The sequence below is a fragment of the Crassostrea angulata genome, chromosome 5 (genome assembly GCF_025612915.1).
Source record: "Crassostrea angulata isolate pt1a10 chromosome 5, ASM2561291v2, whole genome shotgun sequence".
In the NCBI taxonomy this organism is placed as follows: domain Eukaryota; kingdom Metazoa; phylum Mollusca; class Bivalvia; order Ostreida; family Ostreidae; genus Magallana; species Magallana angulata.
In genome coordinates, this window is record NC_069115.1 from 38,755,729 (window position 1) to 38,776,002 (window position 20,274).

A 20,274-nucleotide genomic window follows, 5' to 3' on the forward strand; every position below is an offset into this window, starting at 1 on the left:
AAATAATTATTGCTGTATGTTATCATAAAACAGAAAATAAATTTTAGCGAAAGATGGTGCATTTAAATGAAATTATTGCTTTACCGGAATTTCAAATTTAAATATCAATGGTTTAAACCCAATGTAATAAACCAAAGGTAAGATATCGATGTCACATTTAAGACAAAAAAATTGCAAAAGAATACAATGAACAGGAAACAGAAAAAATGACAAGAATCAGTGGGCATGTTCACGAAAGTATCTTAAGATTCGTCTTAAGACATGTCCTAAGACATATCTTAAGACTAATCTTATGACCAATCTGAGACATATCTTAGGATGTTTCTCGAAGCTATCTCAGATGTGTCCTAATTTAAGACATCTTAATTTCAGTTTGTATGTATCCTTACAAGAAAAACAGTTAAAAACGATGATACAAAATACTGTTCTATACTTTGGAATGTATTTTTTCAATCAGAAAATATAATTTGGGTACATATATCATAAATAGAGTAAATAAAGTATTTATATTATCACATAAGTATTATATAAACTGTGCAGTGTGTTGAGCATTTGGTCGCTATTGATTTATATATATATATATATATATATATATATATATATATATATATATATATATATATATATATATATATATATATATATATATATATATGATTCCTGTGTGTCTATTTCAACTTTACGAAAACTCCCGAACTTCATATTCTTCCCCATCCCGTTCCCACTCGATCTTGTGAGAGAGAGAGAGAGAGAGAGAGAGAGAGAGAGAGAGAGAGCCATGTCTTGTGAAACATTCACTACATTATTGTTCTTTTGGATTTTTTATCTGCCTTTAATCCAATAAATGTAAGTGATTGTCTTCAATATCATGGAATTTTAACATGTAAATAAATACTTTTAGGAAAAGCTAATGTATGTAAATGAATGGTTCACACAGCTTGTAAAAGCACGTGTACCTTGTTCATGTTTTTATATGATCAGCCAATGATATTGATAATTGGTTTTAATTCGCGCCAGTCTTAAATTATACGTGCGTCCAGTTCTGTCCAGTGCCTATTCATTACATTATACATGTTAAGCGAGTGAACCATAGCCATTTAATCAAGAAAAAGAAATCCTAACTTTTCTGAGGCTGAAATTCAAATCATTCTCAAAGAAGTGGAGAAATGGAAAGGAGTCTTGTTTTCGAAACTATCGACGGTAACGACAAACAACACAAAAAAGCGAGTATGGGAGGCAATTTGCCAATTTTACTAGTTAAGACACCTGTTAGGATGTCTTAAAGTTAAGATATTTTTTAAGACATGTCCTAAAATAGGACGGCTTCAAGAAATTGACTTAGGACTAAGACGTGTCCTAAGTGGTGTCTGAGAGATATCTTAGTCTTAAGATAGCTTCGTGAACATGCCCACTGTATACTAGTCCAATTTATATTAGTATATTGAATTGTTAATCATAAATTCGAAAAATTCGAAAGAGACCCGTAAATGTGTATTTGATTATGTGAATATCAGTTCGTAATTTTCGGTACATTTGACAAAGAAAGTTATTTTCGAGAAATACAGTGAGAGCTATAGGGTCGTGGTCGTGGCCAATTACAGATGAGGGACTTGGTATGAAGATATGAAAAAAGATTTCAAGTATTTAGATTTTTTTCTTCACTTATTGATAGCTCAGAACCAAATTTTCAATATTTATAATTTTAAAGTAGATCTGCATAAAAGATTATTTGTTTGACACCCAGCATTCTTAAGGACTGGTTTTAATTTTGTTTTTGACAAATAAAAAAACTCTCTGTTTATGCCAGTGTCTTTTATTAATTAACGATTTTTTATTGCCAATGAGTCAATGACTGACAATAAAAAATTGTTAATTAGTAAAAGACAGTTTTTACCTCTCCAAGCTATTTTTTGGTGTTATGTTGTAAAATTTAACAATTCTAAACATGTAAAAGTATTCTAATTATAATGTAGTTTAATCCACATAAATATCGACAGATGTCCCATACCACCTTCACGTTTGATAATCGAGCGACGATTCACCGACCAATGAATGATTATTTAAACTTTTAAAGATATCGGTGTTCTTAAAAATTAATGTGACTGCTCCGCGTCGTCCGATACCAGTGTCGGGCGATTAAATAACAAAAATGTTATCAAACTGCTCTTTCGTTATTCATAGACATATAATTTAATTATGGTTGTAACGCGCTTTCTGATTGGCTAAAAAAATATTTATATCGAATAAAGAATGTTGCCTACGTCATAGTAAGACTAACGTCAAAAACGTATCAATACGCCTGACGTCATGTTTGAATCTTGTACAATTTTACGTCGTTTTAACCATTTCTGTGCCACAGGGCCTATTTGGGCCTATTTGAATATCTACGTAAAGTGCCGCAGGGCCTATTTGGGCCAATGGCAATTTGAAAAAATATACATTAAAATAAAAAAAAATATTATAGTCTGTCCCAAGATATTTATGCAGCACATTTGGACGATTTTTTATTAAAAATACACAAATCTGTGAAAGAAGTGCAATTAAAATAGTTGAAAGGGATAATTTCCAAGATAATTTCATTGACATATTATCATCTTTCACTCGGAAAAATTCACAGGAACGAAAACAGATTCCTTACGGAGATTTATAATGGGGAATGTTTACATCTTTTCTCCATTCGGAATACACTCGGAATACATCGCGCAATTTTTCAACGTTATCATCCGGGCTTGCTGCAATACAAAATCTCCGTAGACATCACATTTTTTAGCATTGTATTGAATCCTGATAAGCTAACAGGGGCGTTTCGACTGAGAAATCTTGGAAATTTTTCATACTTTTGAATGAACATCGATCGTTTGAATCCTGAGGTATTTATAAATATCAAGCAATTAAGCCAAATGTGAATCCAAAATATCTTGGGACAGAGTATAAATATATTCAGGTTCTGTTTTTCATTATTGATTTTTAAATTTGTATCAATATACATCGTATGATCTATGTGTTTAGTAGTCTCGTTCAACCAGACGCTCGGCTGTCTCCGTAAATCTCCGACGAGCAGAGAGTCTCTCTGCTCGTCGGAGATTTACGGAGACAGCCGAGCGTCTGGTTGAACGAGACTATGTGTTTAGTGAAATACTGCTGATAACGTCACAACGTAAAAAATGACATCATAATCATACCGTCACTACGTCATACAGCGCCAACTCGTTGTCTGCGTTTTACCATGGCTGGCGTATGGTTTTTGTGAATAGATCCCCTGGACTTTTCCGTCAGAACCAGAAAATAATATCTGTCCTAATGCACAACCTGGACCAAAGGAAATGCCCCCTCTCCCACAAGAGCACGACCAATCTTACTTTTTCCTACTCTGCCATATAAACCTGAGGCTCGTTTAGACTTTTGACTAAAATCTATCTTAAGACCAAATAGTTTTCATAAGATCTCACCATAGCTCATAAATTTCTCATATCTTAGGATAATCTTAAATACTGTCAAAATAAGGTCTTAAGTCCAACTTTAACATGGAGAGAGCTAATACTTTAGTCCACCACCGAAGGCCAAGTATAATTCGAGTGTGTGCGACTTTTTTATTTTCATGCTGCCGTTAGTGCTGATTTAAAAAATCAAATAAAACACATTGGTAATATCCATGCGGTTTTTTTTTTAATTTAGAACATAGATCGGGTAAAAAGCTACTACATACAGCATCGTTCTCTGGTATTGTATAATATGCAAGAAATCGAGAGAAAATGAATCGCTTGAAGGAGACCGTGTGTCTTTTTTTTTTTTACTTAGAATTGAAATATTGACAGAGCATATAAGGAAGCATGTACTTTATATGTATTTTTTCACTCAGAGTTAATTAATGAACGGCAATATAAACTGCGATATGCCAAATAAGGAGGAATGGGGCACTGAAAAAATTACTTTGATATGATCCTAGAACAAAATTTTAGCCAGATGATCAACATTAAAAAAAATTCCATCTGGTGACATTTTACTGTAGTTTTCATGCATGTGAAAGAACAAAACTGAATAAGGAGACAGAAAATACGAAAAAGGTATCAATAGGACTTGAAGCGTGCACGCGGGGAGGGGGGGTGCACTGAATTCTTGATCTCGAACACAGTCGAAGAAGCATCACCATTATCTCCAAATAAGTTATTACATGCATTTCTTGTTTTTTTTGTCCAAAGATTCAGAGCATTTCAAACAGAGACATTTTTTCTTGAAACTAAATTTCAACCGTGTCTCTAAATTTGGACACCGCACATCATAGACATTTAATTTTCACATGGATGGTTCTGACCACACGGACTTTCAAGTCATTTCCTGTTTTATGGTCATAAAGAGCATCTACTGTGTGTAAGGGCGCAAATATAGCGGTAAAGGAAGGACAGATTTCTAGGACTGTAATATACTTCATGAAAATAGTTTTTATTCTTTCAGTTTATGTATAATTTTAGTATATAAACTATATCAATGTTTAATCACAAATTTTTATCATTATTATATTTTAGACAACTTAGATGGTCAAGCGGATTTAATCACTAAAACAAACTGTAAGACTACAGGTTGGTAAAAAAAACTCCTTAGCTCCGATCGAGATATAGAATCGTAAATGTTTTGCATTTCATAACTGTTATATTTCATCGTATGATGATGAACTATGTGTAATCGTTAACTTTCTTAGGTCTATATTGATTTTGATTCTTTGAATATTAGAACTATAATATATATCACAATCGTAGTTGTATCGATAAATACGCTAAGATATTAGAGAACATTAAGAACATTAAAATTATAAATCTTTTTCCTGGAGTAATCAAACGTTTACAACTGACGATCGTGATTAACAATATTACACGTATGATGTTTTTAAAGTTTTTACTTTGTATGGAATAAAATGTAAAAATTAAGATAGTGTTCACCTGTCCGAGAAAAGGAAGATTTTAAAACATACAGATAATTTAAAGCTACATAGTCCGATTTTTTTGGCTATGAGAGTATCAAATATTTTTCTTTACAGACCAAATTTATTAGAAAAATGCCTATTTACACAAGCAAAATCCGTCTCCTTTCAAAGTTTGAATTATCTAAAGTAAATAAAAAATGTCTGTATGAGAAACAAAAAACAAAAAAAAACAAACCAACTCCATCTTGGGAATGTTTAGAAACGGGAACCGTTTGGTTTTGTTCCCGAATGATTGGGTTTATTCAACCCGCATGTGATGTATCGATTGTACATGTATACAAAACACTTCCCCAAATATTAGTGAATAAAATGTACCAACGTTTATTTTTGATTTGAATTTTTAAAGTCGTAATACAACCATACCCGCCTTGACCTCAGCAGCGAATTTTATTATGAGACGAAAGAAATCAATACAATTTATGTCATTTGTTTTTGTAAATAAATTGTGTACATCACTTTTTCATTAAAATACGGCTTAATGGACCTTGAAAACTACTGCAATGTCTATTATGATACACATACTTAGCATAGCCATCGTATAAAAGCGAACACAAAATTTTAAATGAAATCGGGCATAGCAGCTTTAAAAATTTCACGATAAGCCTATATATTATTCTATTTACGAAATCATTAATACAGTCATTTGGGGTGTTTTGAATAACACTTTTTGTTCAACTTGATTGTAAAATATGTGTAAAAAGCATGTTTAATACAGTTCGTTGTTTTGGTCCAACAGAAAGATCATACTGGTTCATGTGGGGGGCTAGAAGGGGGTGCATGGACTATTCCTTCCACCTCTTGGAAAATTCAAATTAAGATTATATAGCAAAATTCCCGAAATAGGCCTCAAAACCCCTCTCCAACATTGGAAAACAAAGTTATCACTCGGACACCCCCTGGAAATGTTTTCTGGATCCGCGCATGCGGTAACAAACATACACTATATCAATTTTCTCGCTTAATAAAGCAAAAGCATACAGTGTAATGAGGAATGAATATTGAGCAGCGTTTTTATCACACAAATACCCTTTACTGAGGTTAGCGAGAAGTTTTTAATCACATAATAATTTATTAATGTCATTTCTTCTTTAAACTCTCTCTATATAAATCACTTATCATCAGAAAAATTTGCACACGCAAAGAAAATAAATAAAAACCTAATTCCCAAAATCATGAAAATCCTAATCAGTGGGGGAGGGGGTGTACGTATACTTCCAACAACAACAAAAATTAATTCTTACCTTCTAAAATTTTTTTTGTTAAATCATGATATTCCTAATCCAGGGGGTAGTAGTATACCTATACTTCCAAAAAAAATCTTACCTACCAAAAAATTTTCCCCCCACATCATGAAACTCCTAATCCGGGGGGGAGGGGGACTAGTATGCCTATGACTCCAACTTCTCAATAATTTAATCATTTCAAAGTAAATTTAGGAACAAATATGTTTCCTGGGAGAAAAAGTGGGGGGGGGCTAACCCTCAATGATGCTATGTGCCTAATGGTTAGTTCTAACTTTGCAAAAAGGTGGGGTGGGGGATAAGCCCCCCCCCCCCCCTTAGCCCCCTCCCGATTCCGACGCCTATGTAAATTACATTGCAGGTGGTGACTGTTGGAGAGTTTCATTTGTTCATGTTTTGTACATTGCAGAGCGATACATCAAACTTTCTAAAAACAGGGAACGCGGGGTGATTCGAAATTTCCCCAATTGACTGTACGAGCATAAACTTGGATGGACGTTTATGCTTGCGCAATTTCATAGAAATGATTATTAAAACGAAGAAGGAATTGCTTACCAATCTAGCACTGTCATTCTTTGTCTGTCTGTCTGCCTATCTAATACACATTAAAATTCAATTCCTTTTGCAAATTTCTTTAACTGCATCATGATAAACCTTGACCACTAACATATTTGCGTCATACTTATTAATTAGTTTTTGAAAATTATCCGCTATTAATGACAATGATTGTTACAAAAATTTCGTATTAATGATGCATACATGCTCTAAAACAATGTAAGCTGCTTATATAAAATCGCTTTAAAACATTTGGTGTTTTGCTTAATTACACATATAGTTTACTGTTGATCTAATATGGTTTGTACATGGTCAGTAAATCCCATACGGTGCGAGACCGAATGAAGATGTTTTAAAAAGAAATGTCCAAATTATTCGGGGGAAAAACTTAGTTATTGCTATTTATACCATATACTTTCGTGATAACTATTTGATAATCCCGCCCATTCAGTTCCATTTTTCACAATTTGTGGGAAACTCTGGTGTAAAAAACATGATTAAGGTTGCATTGCATGTCATTAAGTTTGCAAAATAGAAATCCGATAATTTATGAATTTTTTTAAGGCAACCTACTTAAACTCTCTCTCTCTCTCTCTCTCTCTCTCTCTCTCTCTCTCTCTCTCTCTCTCTCTCTCTCTCTCTCTCTCTCTCTCAGGAATAAGAAAGCTTTTTTATCGTGAAATTTATGTCTCATATATATGCAAACAAACAAATAAGAGATATATGCATTAGATCTTATAGATTTTGAACTAATTTCAATGATAAAAAATTCACATGTATGCGTGGATTATAATAAAGATTGACAGGATAAGAAAGTGATTATTTTAAAAACTGCACGCATTTGTTAAAGATTGGGAACATGCATCATTAATGAAAAAATTGATATTTTTTGAAAGACGTGGTTTTCTTTACATTTCTTTTTCATTTGGCGACGCTAAAAAAGAAATAAAAAAAAAAATGGCGTAACGTCTTATATGAAATGACAGAGAAAAAGATAAAAAGCCATTGTTTTCGATAATAACATTAGAAATTATTAATTAAACACAAAACTGCATCCCGCAACGCTAAAAAAAAATGGCACGGCGCGTTGTGTCAGATTGTTACGTCAAAACATGAATTTGATAACGTCATGCTTGGCACTGAAGCGTAATAACGTCTTTTTTGACGTGGCAGCGAAAGGGTTAATTAAAGGTCAAATGACCGTTTTTATCTGTAATGATGAGTAAAAAAATTAAACTATTAAAATGAATTCAATATTTATAAGTTTTACACGATATAAATTGGTTTGAAACAGTTTACGCTTCGCAGTTTATAAAGCGAAACTGCCCCAAACCATTTTATATCGTGTACAAATAAATATTGAATTCATTTCTTAAATACACATAATCTCTTACACAAGGAAAAACTTAATTTCTAAAATTTTTACATATATTCAAAATGCTGTGTGAAAATTCTATAAATACCTGCATTATAATAACAAAACAAAATACTTGAATGTTAAAGTCTTTAAATTGAACAATAACTGTGCTTTTCAAGTTTTTGATTGAAAAAAATTCAAACAAGTTTTTTTTTGCTTTATTAACGGTATAATTATCACATCTAGTTAAGTTTAAATCCAGAGAACGTTGTAATGGGAATATCATGACTAGCGTAACCGGTACCACTGTACCGTTTGACCCATACTCTGTCACCGGTCCGTAGATGTAAGATGACAAGGTTGGTTCCGGTCTGTTCAATCTGAACTCTGCTCCTACTACCGTAAAAAGCCGTGGCCCTGACCTTACTGGATCCATTCATAACTATGACTAAATTGATGTAGTTTTGATATGCAGACAGAACAGAGACATAGAACACATAAGTCCCCGCTGTGGGCGCTGTAAAGATACCAGTACTTGGGTTGTAGCCTGTTCCTTCACTGTAGATTACTACGGGGAACACTAGGGTGTCTCCTGTCCAACCATCGTTACCTGATCTTATACCCGCTGTAAACGCATGGTGGTTACTCTTATCTACAATAAACAAATTGCTTTATATTCTGTTATGTCAACAATATTCGTTTAATACCGATTTTCTTTGATTTCGTTGTTAAGTTGATTCACAAAATTAAATGTTCATTAAAATGCAATATTCTAATAACACATTTTATTGATTTGTAAATCAAAATACGCATTAAGTATGTATCATTGAGGGTGTGATTTTCCATTAATTCAACGTAAATTGCTGCCCATGAATATTAATAAAATCACATCAGCTTTGCTGTCTTTAAGCACGCATGCATGCATCGTAATATCCTATAGTTTGCAACAACGTTAAAGTGAGTTCACGTTCAAATTCATTTTTTATTATACCCACTGCTGAAAAGATTATAGAGAATTTTTTCTAGTGTTTTTAAAATTTTTGATATTTTACGGAGAATTGTTTTCAAGTCTAGTAAAACATCTAAACAAATAAAAAAGTTCGAGAAGTCTGGATAACTTAATTAATACAGAACGGTTGGTAGAAAACTGGCCATTGCTAAAGGAGTTTATAACCATCTATTTTATTAATGTATCTCACCTTTCAGGTAAGATACATTACCTTTAATTTCCTTTATTACCTTTAAGGTGGTATGGGACGCCTCCATGTTGTGACATTATATATATCAAAATAAACAATAAAATCAAGTGTGATTTTATAAATAGTTTTGTTTCCAAAATCATCACCTAAGAGCGTAGCCCGGTGGGTTAGAGGATTTACTACGAATCCGTAAGTCGTGCGTTTGTATCCTGCAAACGATTTTAAAAATGTTGCCTTTCCAAAAAAATCTCAAAACGTAATTTTTGGTTAAATGTTGTGAATTTTGAGAATTCTAAAGTATTTTTTATTAAAATGCACATTAATATCGACATATGTCCCATACAACCTTAAAAAGAGGTATGATTGAAACACACCACCTTAAGAAATAAACTTCAGGAAAACTTTTTGCCCTTAGGAAAAACAAATATCCTATCGGCTATTTGTAATTTCCTACCTGAATGAAAGACCCCCCATTGGAATTTAAATTTAATAGGATTTGAACAAAACTTCGATAGGATTTTGAAATCCGATAGGAAATCTTAATTGCCTATAGGAAAACTATCTGTCTGAATCAAATTTCTGCACGAATTATTTTTCTCCTGTAGGAAATATAATTGCTATGGTGTTTTTATTGGATTTTCAATATCTATATTTATTTCTTCAACGGGAATTTTTAGTTTCCGATGGGAAATAAATTTATAAAGCTAAATATCTTACATTTATAGTAAATCACTCTGAAAACAAAAGTTGTACTTACGCATTGGCATGATTATCCGGCATAGTGTTTATACATTACAAAATCAATTCGTAGTATTATCACAGACAAAAACACAGAAAAATAATGTAAATAAAGAAATAACAAGATTTGTTTAAAAGTAAATACAGTAAAACACGGTTATAGCGAACATGCTAAGAATATTAATTGACGCTAAGAGCAAAGTGGTTTTCATTCCCTGAGACTTTATTACTTCATGTAAATTTGACGGATAGAACGAATTACGTTTATAAGGAAGTCGCCCGTCCCTGGCACTTCGTTATAAGCGTGTTTTACTGTATATCTCACCATCGATTGATTTGGACAACTTTGTTTGAGCTGTTTCCAAAGATGCTAAAGCGGATGAGAAGGTGTGTTGCGTATGTTTTGACAGTGTGAACTGTACATCAAACCTGGCAACTGTTCTGTTGATGTTTTCTGGAAACATAATAATTATACATTGTAATCTAATACATGATTTTGTATTGAAACATTAAAACATTCAAGTATAGATTTATTTACTATAACAAGTTTGTCTTTTATGTGATGTAAAATAAATGACCTATGATAATTTGTGAAACCAGAGGTTCCTACAACACTACATGTACATGCATTGTAAAAAGCACGAAGGAAAATCAGTTGTGTTGTTTTTTATTTTAAGCCCGCTGATTCAATGACGACGCATTGATTTCGCTTCGCAGGAGGAACGAAACGAAAACAACTTTTGATTTTTCTAATCAAGGCATTGACATTGGAATTGAAAATCTTTGGTGTTTCAATTATTATATAAGTATCAACATTAAAATAAATAAAATAAAAACAATTGAAACAAAGAAAGAATTTTCAATTAACTTTGGCGGTCACCTTAAATATCCATGAGATAAATTTTTAAAACATAGATGCATGTAAATACCTGTTATTTCTGTTTGGGAGTCCTGTAGATTCTGTACAAATGATTTAAGATTACCAAACTCCTTTGTTAAAGAATTTTTAACTTTCAAACTTTCAATTGATGTGTTCGAATGGCGTTCAAGTTCAGAGTATTTCTTGTCTCTCGATTCATTTTCAATTTCCGTGCGTTCCTTGAAATCCAACAAGGTGACCGAGAGGTATCGCACTTCCATTTTGATATCATCGAGAACAGCGTTTGTTTTGTTAAACACTTCCTGTCTTTTGTCGTCTGATTCTTTTTGAATGACGTTCAGCTGTCCGTGCAGAGCACTAACGTTGTCACTAACGTTCTGAAATTTCGTTTCCAGCTCCATGCTCTTGGCCTGACTGATTAGGCTACTTTTCTTTAGCTGGCCATTTTCCTGCTGAAGAGAATTAACCTGAATGTTTAATGCATCAACCGTCCGCTGTAGATCTGATATTTTTGTTTCACTTGCCGCAAAACTTTCTTTCAAAATGCTGATGTCATTCACCAGAGCATGGACATTCTTGACCAAAGCGAGGCGGATAACGGTCTCTTGGTTAATCATCTGTCGTAGGAAGCTTATTTCGTAACAATCCGGTGTTTTGTTTTCCTGTAATGTTGTTGCCTTGTTGTTGTTGTCAGTAAGACGCGAAGAATCTGCCTTCGTCCAAATAAAACCAACACATATCGCTAAAATAATGACCAATTTCATTGTTCGGCTTTGTTATTTAGGTGCTGTCCTTTCTGACATATATTATTTTTCAAATAATATCTGCAATATGGAACAAAAAGGGTCCTTCACTACAAGCGAGTTTTACAAATAAAGATTATTCCTCAAAAGTAGACACGACAGTGCTGCAAACAGGCGAGAAGATTCGGACGTTTATAAGACGATGCCTCGTGCCGGCTTTTTGCTTTGGAATGCTTTAAAATTAATAAAAATAGTATAAAAACTCGAATGAACTGCCAAAGTACTTGGCGCTAAAACAATAACGTAAATGCTTTTTGTTAGAACAACTATTGCAAAAATATATTCCATGACTGCTAGTAACATTTTTGTTTTAATATGTGGATGCTTCTTATCAATAGAAGTATAAAAAATACACTTTGCTTGTTTTGAATGACGTTTAAGATAATCTGTTAATTCTCATACGTCTTTCAGGCGATGGTCGTCTGACGCAAACAATGTTTATGGTGCCTTTGTAATGGAATGTATGACGTAAAACGTCTACATTTTTGTTCCAGTTTAGGATACTTATTGTAGACGTGTCCGGTTTTTTTTGTCAGCGTTTGATGTTTTGTGTTTGTCTTAAAGGAAGCATTGCTTATGCACTTTTTTCTATTTTTTTGTAGAACATTTCAACATTATAAACATACTTTTCAAGGAATTATATTAATATCTTCAAAGAAAAGAATCGCCTACTAAAAATACACGCAAATTAAGTTTTCATTCAATTCATCCCAGTTTGAAAATGAAATATTTATTATACTTTCATTAATAACACATTGTTTTATATACCATAAATTGCGCTTGGTTATTATTGCATAGCAACTTACTCTTACTGCACAATATTAGTTTTGATGTGTAAACTAGATTCATTTTAGTTGAGGAACAATTTGCACGACTGGTAAAGGTTACTTGTTAACAAATTTGACTTTTGAGAGAGACAAATTATCACTTATAAATACGTGCTATACATGATTTTTGGGAGTTGATTTTAATCAACTCATCTATGCAGTTACTCTGGCAAACCGGAAGTGAAACAGTGTTTTTACCTCAGCACAAATCATCGCCGCTGTCACGACTTAGTTCTTGAAAATAATTGATAAATTCAATGTAATATATGCTGAAGCATTGTCTTTCAAGGAATTTATTATTAATACCTTGAAAATAGTCAGATTTGAAATAATACGAACAATTTAGATATTGTTTGTAGTTGTATGTATTCCTACGCCAGAGTTCAATAAAGTCTCGTTCAACCCAACGCTCGGCTGTCTCCGTAAATCTACGACAAGCAGAGAGTCTCTCTTGCTTGTCGGAGATTAGCTACGACAGCTGAGCGTCGGATTGAACGAGACTGGAGTTCAATATTGCTTGGATCCATACAATTTTTCAGAAATATTTCGATAACTTACATAGTTTGATGGAATTAATTCTATTTTACCTATCACAACATGATTAATATGGGATTTTCTCAAAATTCTTGTCGGAAAAGTCTGAGAATTCATATAGTTAATTTGTACGTAATTCAAATAAAGATTAGAAACAACTTGCCTTGCAAAAAAAACATATCGTTAATTTTAAACTTCAGTACTTTGATTTAAGAATAAGGTTACCCAGAATCTAAATCTTATTAAAGGTCATTTAGTTTATTTTCTTTAAATGCTCAAATATTGCTTTTCTTCATTGGAAAAAGAGGATTATATGGAATTTGTAATCATTTTGATAATCTCTCTCTCTCTCTCTCTCCCTCTCTCCCTCTCAATATTCCTGATATAAATCGAATTTACAGTTTGAAACATTTCAAATACATTGAATCGATCAATGACAGTAACAAGCATTAAGCAAATTAAGTATGTAATAAAAAAAAAATGCGCACTACCACGTTAGTCTATCAAATGATGCTTATAACTACTTTACTGCCGCCAAAAAATTTTAAACAAGTCTCGTTTTAATATTTTTTCATTCCATTCTAGGTCATTTGGGTCACTCAGGTGACCCATTGCAATTGGTCGTCATTCGTCGTCGTCCGTTGTACATCGTCCGTTGTAAATTTTACACTTTTAATTTCATCTCAAAAACTACAACGCCAATTGTTACCATTTTTAGTTATAACCTCTTAATCTAAATTGTAAAATCTATTACTTTACCACCCCAAGGCCTCAATGGCGGGATCAAATATGCTAAAAATTCTTATAATAAATTTTAAGCCCTCCATCAAAATTGTGAAAATCGGCGGTTATGGGCTCAAGCTTTAGGATGTGTTCATTGATAAAAAGTAATTAATCTTAAAATTATTCTATTTTACTCTCATAAATATTTGAGAAAAACTATATTCATGTCATATTATGATGTCCATGGAGTCATTTATCTAAATCGTGAAATACATTGCCCATAAATCAGAATGCATGATTATAATGTCAATGAACCCCTCGACCTAAATTGTGGAATCAATGGACCGTGGGTTTCAAGCCCTATTGTGCACGTGGTGGCCAATATGGCCATAAAGTGAAATTGGTTAAATCATAGAAAATCTTTTCCTCTACTCCTATATATATACAAAGAAAACAAAATGCATTGTTATTATGTCAATAACCCTTACGTCAGGGGTTCAGGGCTTAGACAATATAGCAATATAGTTCAAATATATATTTCCTTCTTTACCTTCACAGTCGTAGGAAATAATCAAAATGCATTGATATATGCAAAAAGCCGAACTTTAGCATACTACATGTAGATTGAAACAACTAATTCAAACCCATAATTTTTGGAACATAATGGAGGAAAACGTGAACAATTACAAATTCAAAATTTCAGGACCCCGCCTTTCAGTACTCTCAGTACTTTGATTTACCCAGAGAGACTGTGGCCGATCACGGTCTTTTTATTGTACTGTCTTTCATGTGATTTGGAAAAAGAGTTTAACAACACAGTCAGTTAAATAGTTTTATTTTTATAAATGCTAGTACACACTTATCCTAGTTTATCCTTATAAAGTCATAGATGGATCTGCTCCCGTGAAAATATTGCCTGTACTAGCTGTCGTGGTCAATAAAGCTGACTTTAATCTGCGTTGGTAAATTCTTATACCAAAATTAAAACATGTAGAAGGCAGTGCGTTCCTTTACTTATACATGTTTACATAAAATTCCTCTCAAGTTAAGGTTTTTTAATGTTAAGATTTCCTAAACTGGTGTTAAGTTTAGTTTTAAAAGTTCAGAATCAACTCTAAAATACCATGTTTTACAACATACATGAATAGTACAAGGCACAAAGTATTATATTTGCATATCCATTGTTCTTTCCCATTGTAAGCCCATACGGAGGAGCTGCAATTATTACTCTATAATCGCAATTGCTCTGGCTGTATGCGCAATTGCCCCCATTGACTTTCGGGTGGGGAATTCTCAACAATTATACAATGATTTTTAAATATATATAGTGTGAATATTTCTAATTAAAAAAATATGTGGTGTTTAATATTAATTATCTAAAGTTTAAAATAAAATACAAGGTATTATAGTTTTATTCATATTTAATTTTAATCAATTACAAATGTTATTTATTATTGTATGATAAAAATGTGCCTAAATAAAACGAAAGTGTTTGATTTTTTATATTTTCATGTACAAAATTCAATGTATAAGGAAAGATAACTCTTCCGATCTATACCATGATTTATGTACCTAACTGTTGGCGTACTATGACGTCATAAAGGTGTGACGTCATATATTATCAATGACGTTATAGATTTAAACCACTATACGATACATCATGTGTTTTGTTCCAACTGCCTTAAATTGATGTATTTAAAACATATCTTATATTAACATTTTAAAGGAATTACTGTTATAACATATCATTGATTTTGTTAACAAATCTATGTGAAGAAAAAAAATACGATTACAGTCTGAACGTTTATTTTTTATGCAAAAGCTAAATGTCAAGGTATAGGCTAATGCAGGGTATTTGCGAGTGGTAAAATGCAAATATAAGTAATAAACAACGATTATTTAGTGAACATGGCGTTATGAATAGCAACTGCTCTGCTGGCATATTTTCCATGATGCGCTAGCGCGCATCATGGAATATGCCAGCAGAGCAATTGCTATTCATAACGCCATGTTCACTAAATAACGTTGTTTATTTCTTAAATAAACATCATTCTAGATTCTAACAACAAAGTCTTCTATACATTCAACTCAACCATTTTTTCAAAACCCTAAGCTCTGCAATTGATATTTAATGTCAAGTTTCAGAAATAATTAATAAAACTAATAAATTAGAGTGTATCCACAACTCCCTAAAAAGCTCCCATTAAAACATGCGCGCGCATCAGGAAACCAGGTTTTATCTGACGGCCGCCAAATAACTATGTGGCGGCCGCCAGATAATTATGTGGCGGCCGCCATAAAATTATATGGCGGCCGCCAAATAATTATCTGGCAACCGCCCGATAAAATATTTTTCTAAGTGGCACCAACGGGCTTCCGTAGTATATAGCAAGTGTATTACAACACGTGTTTCGATCGAACACGTGTTTACCTGGTGTTTGTTATGAAGACTAACCAATTTGATTGGTTATTATATTTATAGAAAACCTGTTCTACAGGTATTCTCGTAAGGTACGCACGATTTGGTAAAGAATTGAGTTTTAAGTCATTCGAAGGCTCTCTCTCAGTGCAAGCAGACGTTTCCCCACCCACCCGCCCTCAAAGATAGTCATAAATGTTTGGTTTTATGAAATATATATATATATATTACTAATATGCGTTGTTTTGTTTTTGTAGATAAAAAGAACACAAGAAAATTGATTTACGTGATTTGTATACATGTAATAATTAAACTGCACTTCTGAGAGCGCTTCTGCATCTATATATGTGTTGTTATTTATTTTATAAATTATTTCGTTTGAGTGTTAACGAATAAGAACATAAAGTTTATTCATGCAGATGTTATATTGTGGAAACATAAACTAAAGATCCCGTTAGCGTGAATGTATTGCGCATGCGCAAGATTGTAAAATCCAAAAAATCCAGGTGATTTCCGGGATTTTTTCAGGAATTTTCGTTGCTTATTAATTAGCGAAGCTTAACTGAGAAAAAAGAAAAACAAATTGGTAATCTTCAAATGCCAATGACGACGTTAAAAATATATAAAACAAAAGACAGTATTCTTCCGATTTTTTTGTATTAAAGACCAAAAATTCGAGTCTATAATTTTAATATAGTACTATAGATGTTAGATCCGCCCGCTTACTCGCTAGTAAGCAATATGATCAATCGCAACTTCTCGGCCCTTTCCGGCAAGCTCGGAAAAACAGGTGTTTTTCCGAGCTTGCCGGAAAGGCCCGAGAAGTGTTTTTTCGAGCTTGCCAGAAAGGCCCGAGAAGTTGCGATTGCAATATGATTTAACATCTAATAATAATTAGATTGCTAAAGCTACATTTGATTACTTTGATGTTCTTTTTCTTTGTTACAGTTAAGAGGTTCGATATAAACATTAATTTACATTACATCAAAGTCAGGAGGAATTCCACAAGAAACAAGAAGAGTCAATTTACCAACAAGTTAAAGCTATAAAAAATATTCTCAATATGTAAAATATACTTTTTACATGGTGATAAATTCGTTAAAAATGTTGAAAGTGGAATTAGAGATGTCTTTAATAAATTGTTGATTGAATACTTTGAATATTCAGTAACCTGGATATAACTGCATTGCAGCATTGAAGCCTGTGTCCGACTCTGCTAAAACAAACATATATGCCATTGATATACCGGTATGGTGTTAATGTGTGTGTATACCTTAATTAAATCCGACCATGCTTTCATCAATGGTTAAATCCCGAGCTGAGTCATAGGCCTTTGGAAAGGTTTCATTTAAAAGATCAAGAATTGGTCGAAATTTGTGTGATGGATCGTAATTCTCATCTCCACGTGGCATTTGTGTTAAATTATTATTGCAGTGAAGAAATTTGGATAGAATTTGAAATCTGTCCCGCGTCATGACTTCTGCAAATCCAGGAGTGCGAAAAAGATATGATTGCTCAGATTCCTGCCAATATGCCTCAATGCTAGGCTTTCGTACAATTCCCATTGATAGATACAAGCCTAGGTAGGCGAACATCTCTGCAACATTTGTGTCGTGCCATTTTAGAGTTCTTGAAAATGGCTTAGGGTTGTACTGCGGATTTGACAAAAACTGATTTGCATATCAATTTGTTTCCTCAACAAGAATTTCAATAAGATTCCTGCCTTCGTCTGGAACTGTAAGTTTGTTGAAATAATCCACAGGGGGGGGGGGGGGGGGGCATCATTCACTGGAGGGTTCACAGGACCCATATGGCGAGAGAAGGGATTAATTTCATGTGCATGGTTATTCAAAGTTTTCAACATACCGTAAATTTGTCCATAATCGGTCAACAACTGGAACGTCATCATCATCAGTTTCAGATTCTTCAAAAACAACTTCAAAATCGGATTCGTTTTCCGAAGCGGAATCCATGTTTCTCCAAAAACGCCGTTGAAATGACGCACTTTTTTGAAATGACGTAAAATTTGCATTTTTACAGGAAATTCTGAGTAAATCTTAATGCTTCTTTTGTTCGTTAAAATCAATTTAATAACATTCAAAAGAAATGTTTTTATTACGTTAAATTAATGCATGCATTGCAGTTTTGATGTTTTCATTTAATTTAAAAATCATTTTAGTCGTCATATTAAATTATTTTAAATGTGTTTGCTTTATAATTCGATTAAATAATTGATATTTTTGGCTTTGTTTTCCTTTTAATATACAAATATATCACAAAAGAATAACTTTGTTTTTCGTAATTGAAGTCCAGCGGCGATGTACATGTATATATTTTTTATTTTTGGATTTAGTTTATATTACGAATAAACACACATGTACCTTAAAAACTCAACACTTTTACATATAAAATATATTGAGAACATTTTTTAAAAAAATATTTCAGAGCCAGACATTGCTATTATTTCAAAATTGCACAAAATTACGCTATATAACGCCCATATAACGCCATAAACAAATTGACGTTAAAAAGGACATATATGTCCCTCCCGCAGCCAGTGGTAAAAGGACATATTTGTCCCTCCCGCAGCCAGAGGGTTAAGAGGAGTTACGTTTTTTCTAACGACAAACAAAACAAAACAGAACTGACTGACGGACGGGTCAAAAACATTATACCCTTTGCAACTTCGTGTGCGGTAGAAAACAGGAATGTCTGACTGACTAACACATTGCCTGGCTGACATATTTCCTGCCTGCCTGACTGACTGACTACCTACCTGCTTGACACAGTGCCTGACTGACTGGCTGACTTAAACTTACTGATACACTGACTGACACATTGCCTCACTGACTGACACATTGCTTGACTGACTGACTGACACATTGTCTGACTGACCGACTGATACATTGCCTGACTGACTGACACATTGCCTCACTGACAGACACATTGCCTCACTGACTGACACATTGCTTGACTGACTGACTGACACATTGTCTGACTGACCGACTGATACATTGCCTGACTGACTGACACATTGCCTCACTGACTGACACATTGACTGATACATTGCCTCACTGACTGACACATTGCTTGACTCACTGATTGACACGTTTCCTGATCGACTGACTGACTGACACATTGCCTCACTGACTGACACATTGCCTCACTGACAGACACATTGCCTCACTGACTGACACATTGCTTCACTGACTGACTTACACATTGCTTGACTGACAGACACATTGCCTCACTGACTGACTGTCTGTCTAACTGACACATTGCCTCACTGACTGATACATTGCCTCACTGACTGACTGTCTAACTGACACATTGCCTGACTGACTGTTACATTGCCTCACTGACTGTTACATTGCCTTAATGACTGACACATTGCCTCACTGACCGAAAGCTCAAAAACATCATACCCCTATCAACGTGTTGCATGGGGTGTAGAAATATTATCACATATATATAATTCAATGCTGTTTATCTCGCACTATCTGAATAGTTAAAACACCACTTAACAATTAACATATCAACAGCATTGAATTATATATATGTGATAATATGTTTAAAGTCACAGTATGACACGTCAAAACTATATAAACTGTGCACACATTTGTCATGGTGTTTGGATCAGGAGGTCTACGTAAGATGGAGCCTTATTGACCATAATATAATGGGACTGAACTCTGCTTTTCTACTCTGGGTCATCTACTGATCATCTATAGCCCATACCTAGAGAATAGCTTAGATCTAAATTTCACATGTTGTATGTGTATCATTTATATACAAGAACACAGAATATCAATTATTATTAATATCAAACAAATTTTATTCAAAAAATTTGATCAACAGTTAATGCAAATCTTTTTGACAGCAAAGTAATCTTATTAAAACAAGTAATTAAAACAATATTTTTTCCATATACCGGTATGCATTTGGGAAGGTCAGTGATTACAACAAACTTGATTGCATACTGATTTGGCAAAAACATTCTCTTCATACGAGGGAATCACT

General features: G+C 33.4%; 1 protein-coding gene across 3 annotated transcripts; it reads right to left on the reverse strand.

Annotated features, from left to right (window-relative positions):
• Positions 1 to 8,299: 8,299 nt before the first annotated feature.
• LOC128185092 (paramyosin-like) lies at positions 8,300 to 11,820 on the reverse strand. Of its 3 annotated transcripts, XM_052854768.1 has the most exons (4): positions 11,509 to 11,820; positions 10,998 to 11,400; positions 10,394 to 10,522; positions 8,300 to 8,783 (listed from the first exon to the last, which is right to left on the reverse strand). In XM_052854768.1, exons 1-4 carry the CDS (start codon positions 11,710 to 11,712, stop codon positions 8,374 to 8,376), a joined length of 1,146 nt encoding a protein of 381 aa, XP_052710728.1. In that variant the 5' UTR covers positions 11,713 to 11,820; the 3' UTR covers positions 8,300 to 8,373. The 3 variants fall into 3 exon arrangements, with proteins under 3 accessions (XP_052710728.1, XP_052710727.1, XP_052710730.1); XM_052854767.1 differs by having other exon boundaries at positions 10,998 to 11,820; XM_052854770.1 differs by lacking the exon at positions 10,394 to 10,522 and having other exon boundaries at positions 10,998 to 11,820.
• Positions 11,821 to 20,274: the final 8,454 nt, after the last annotated feature.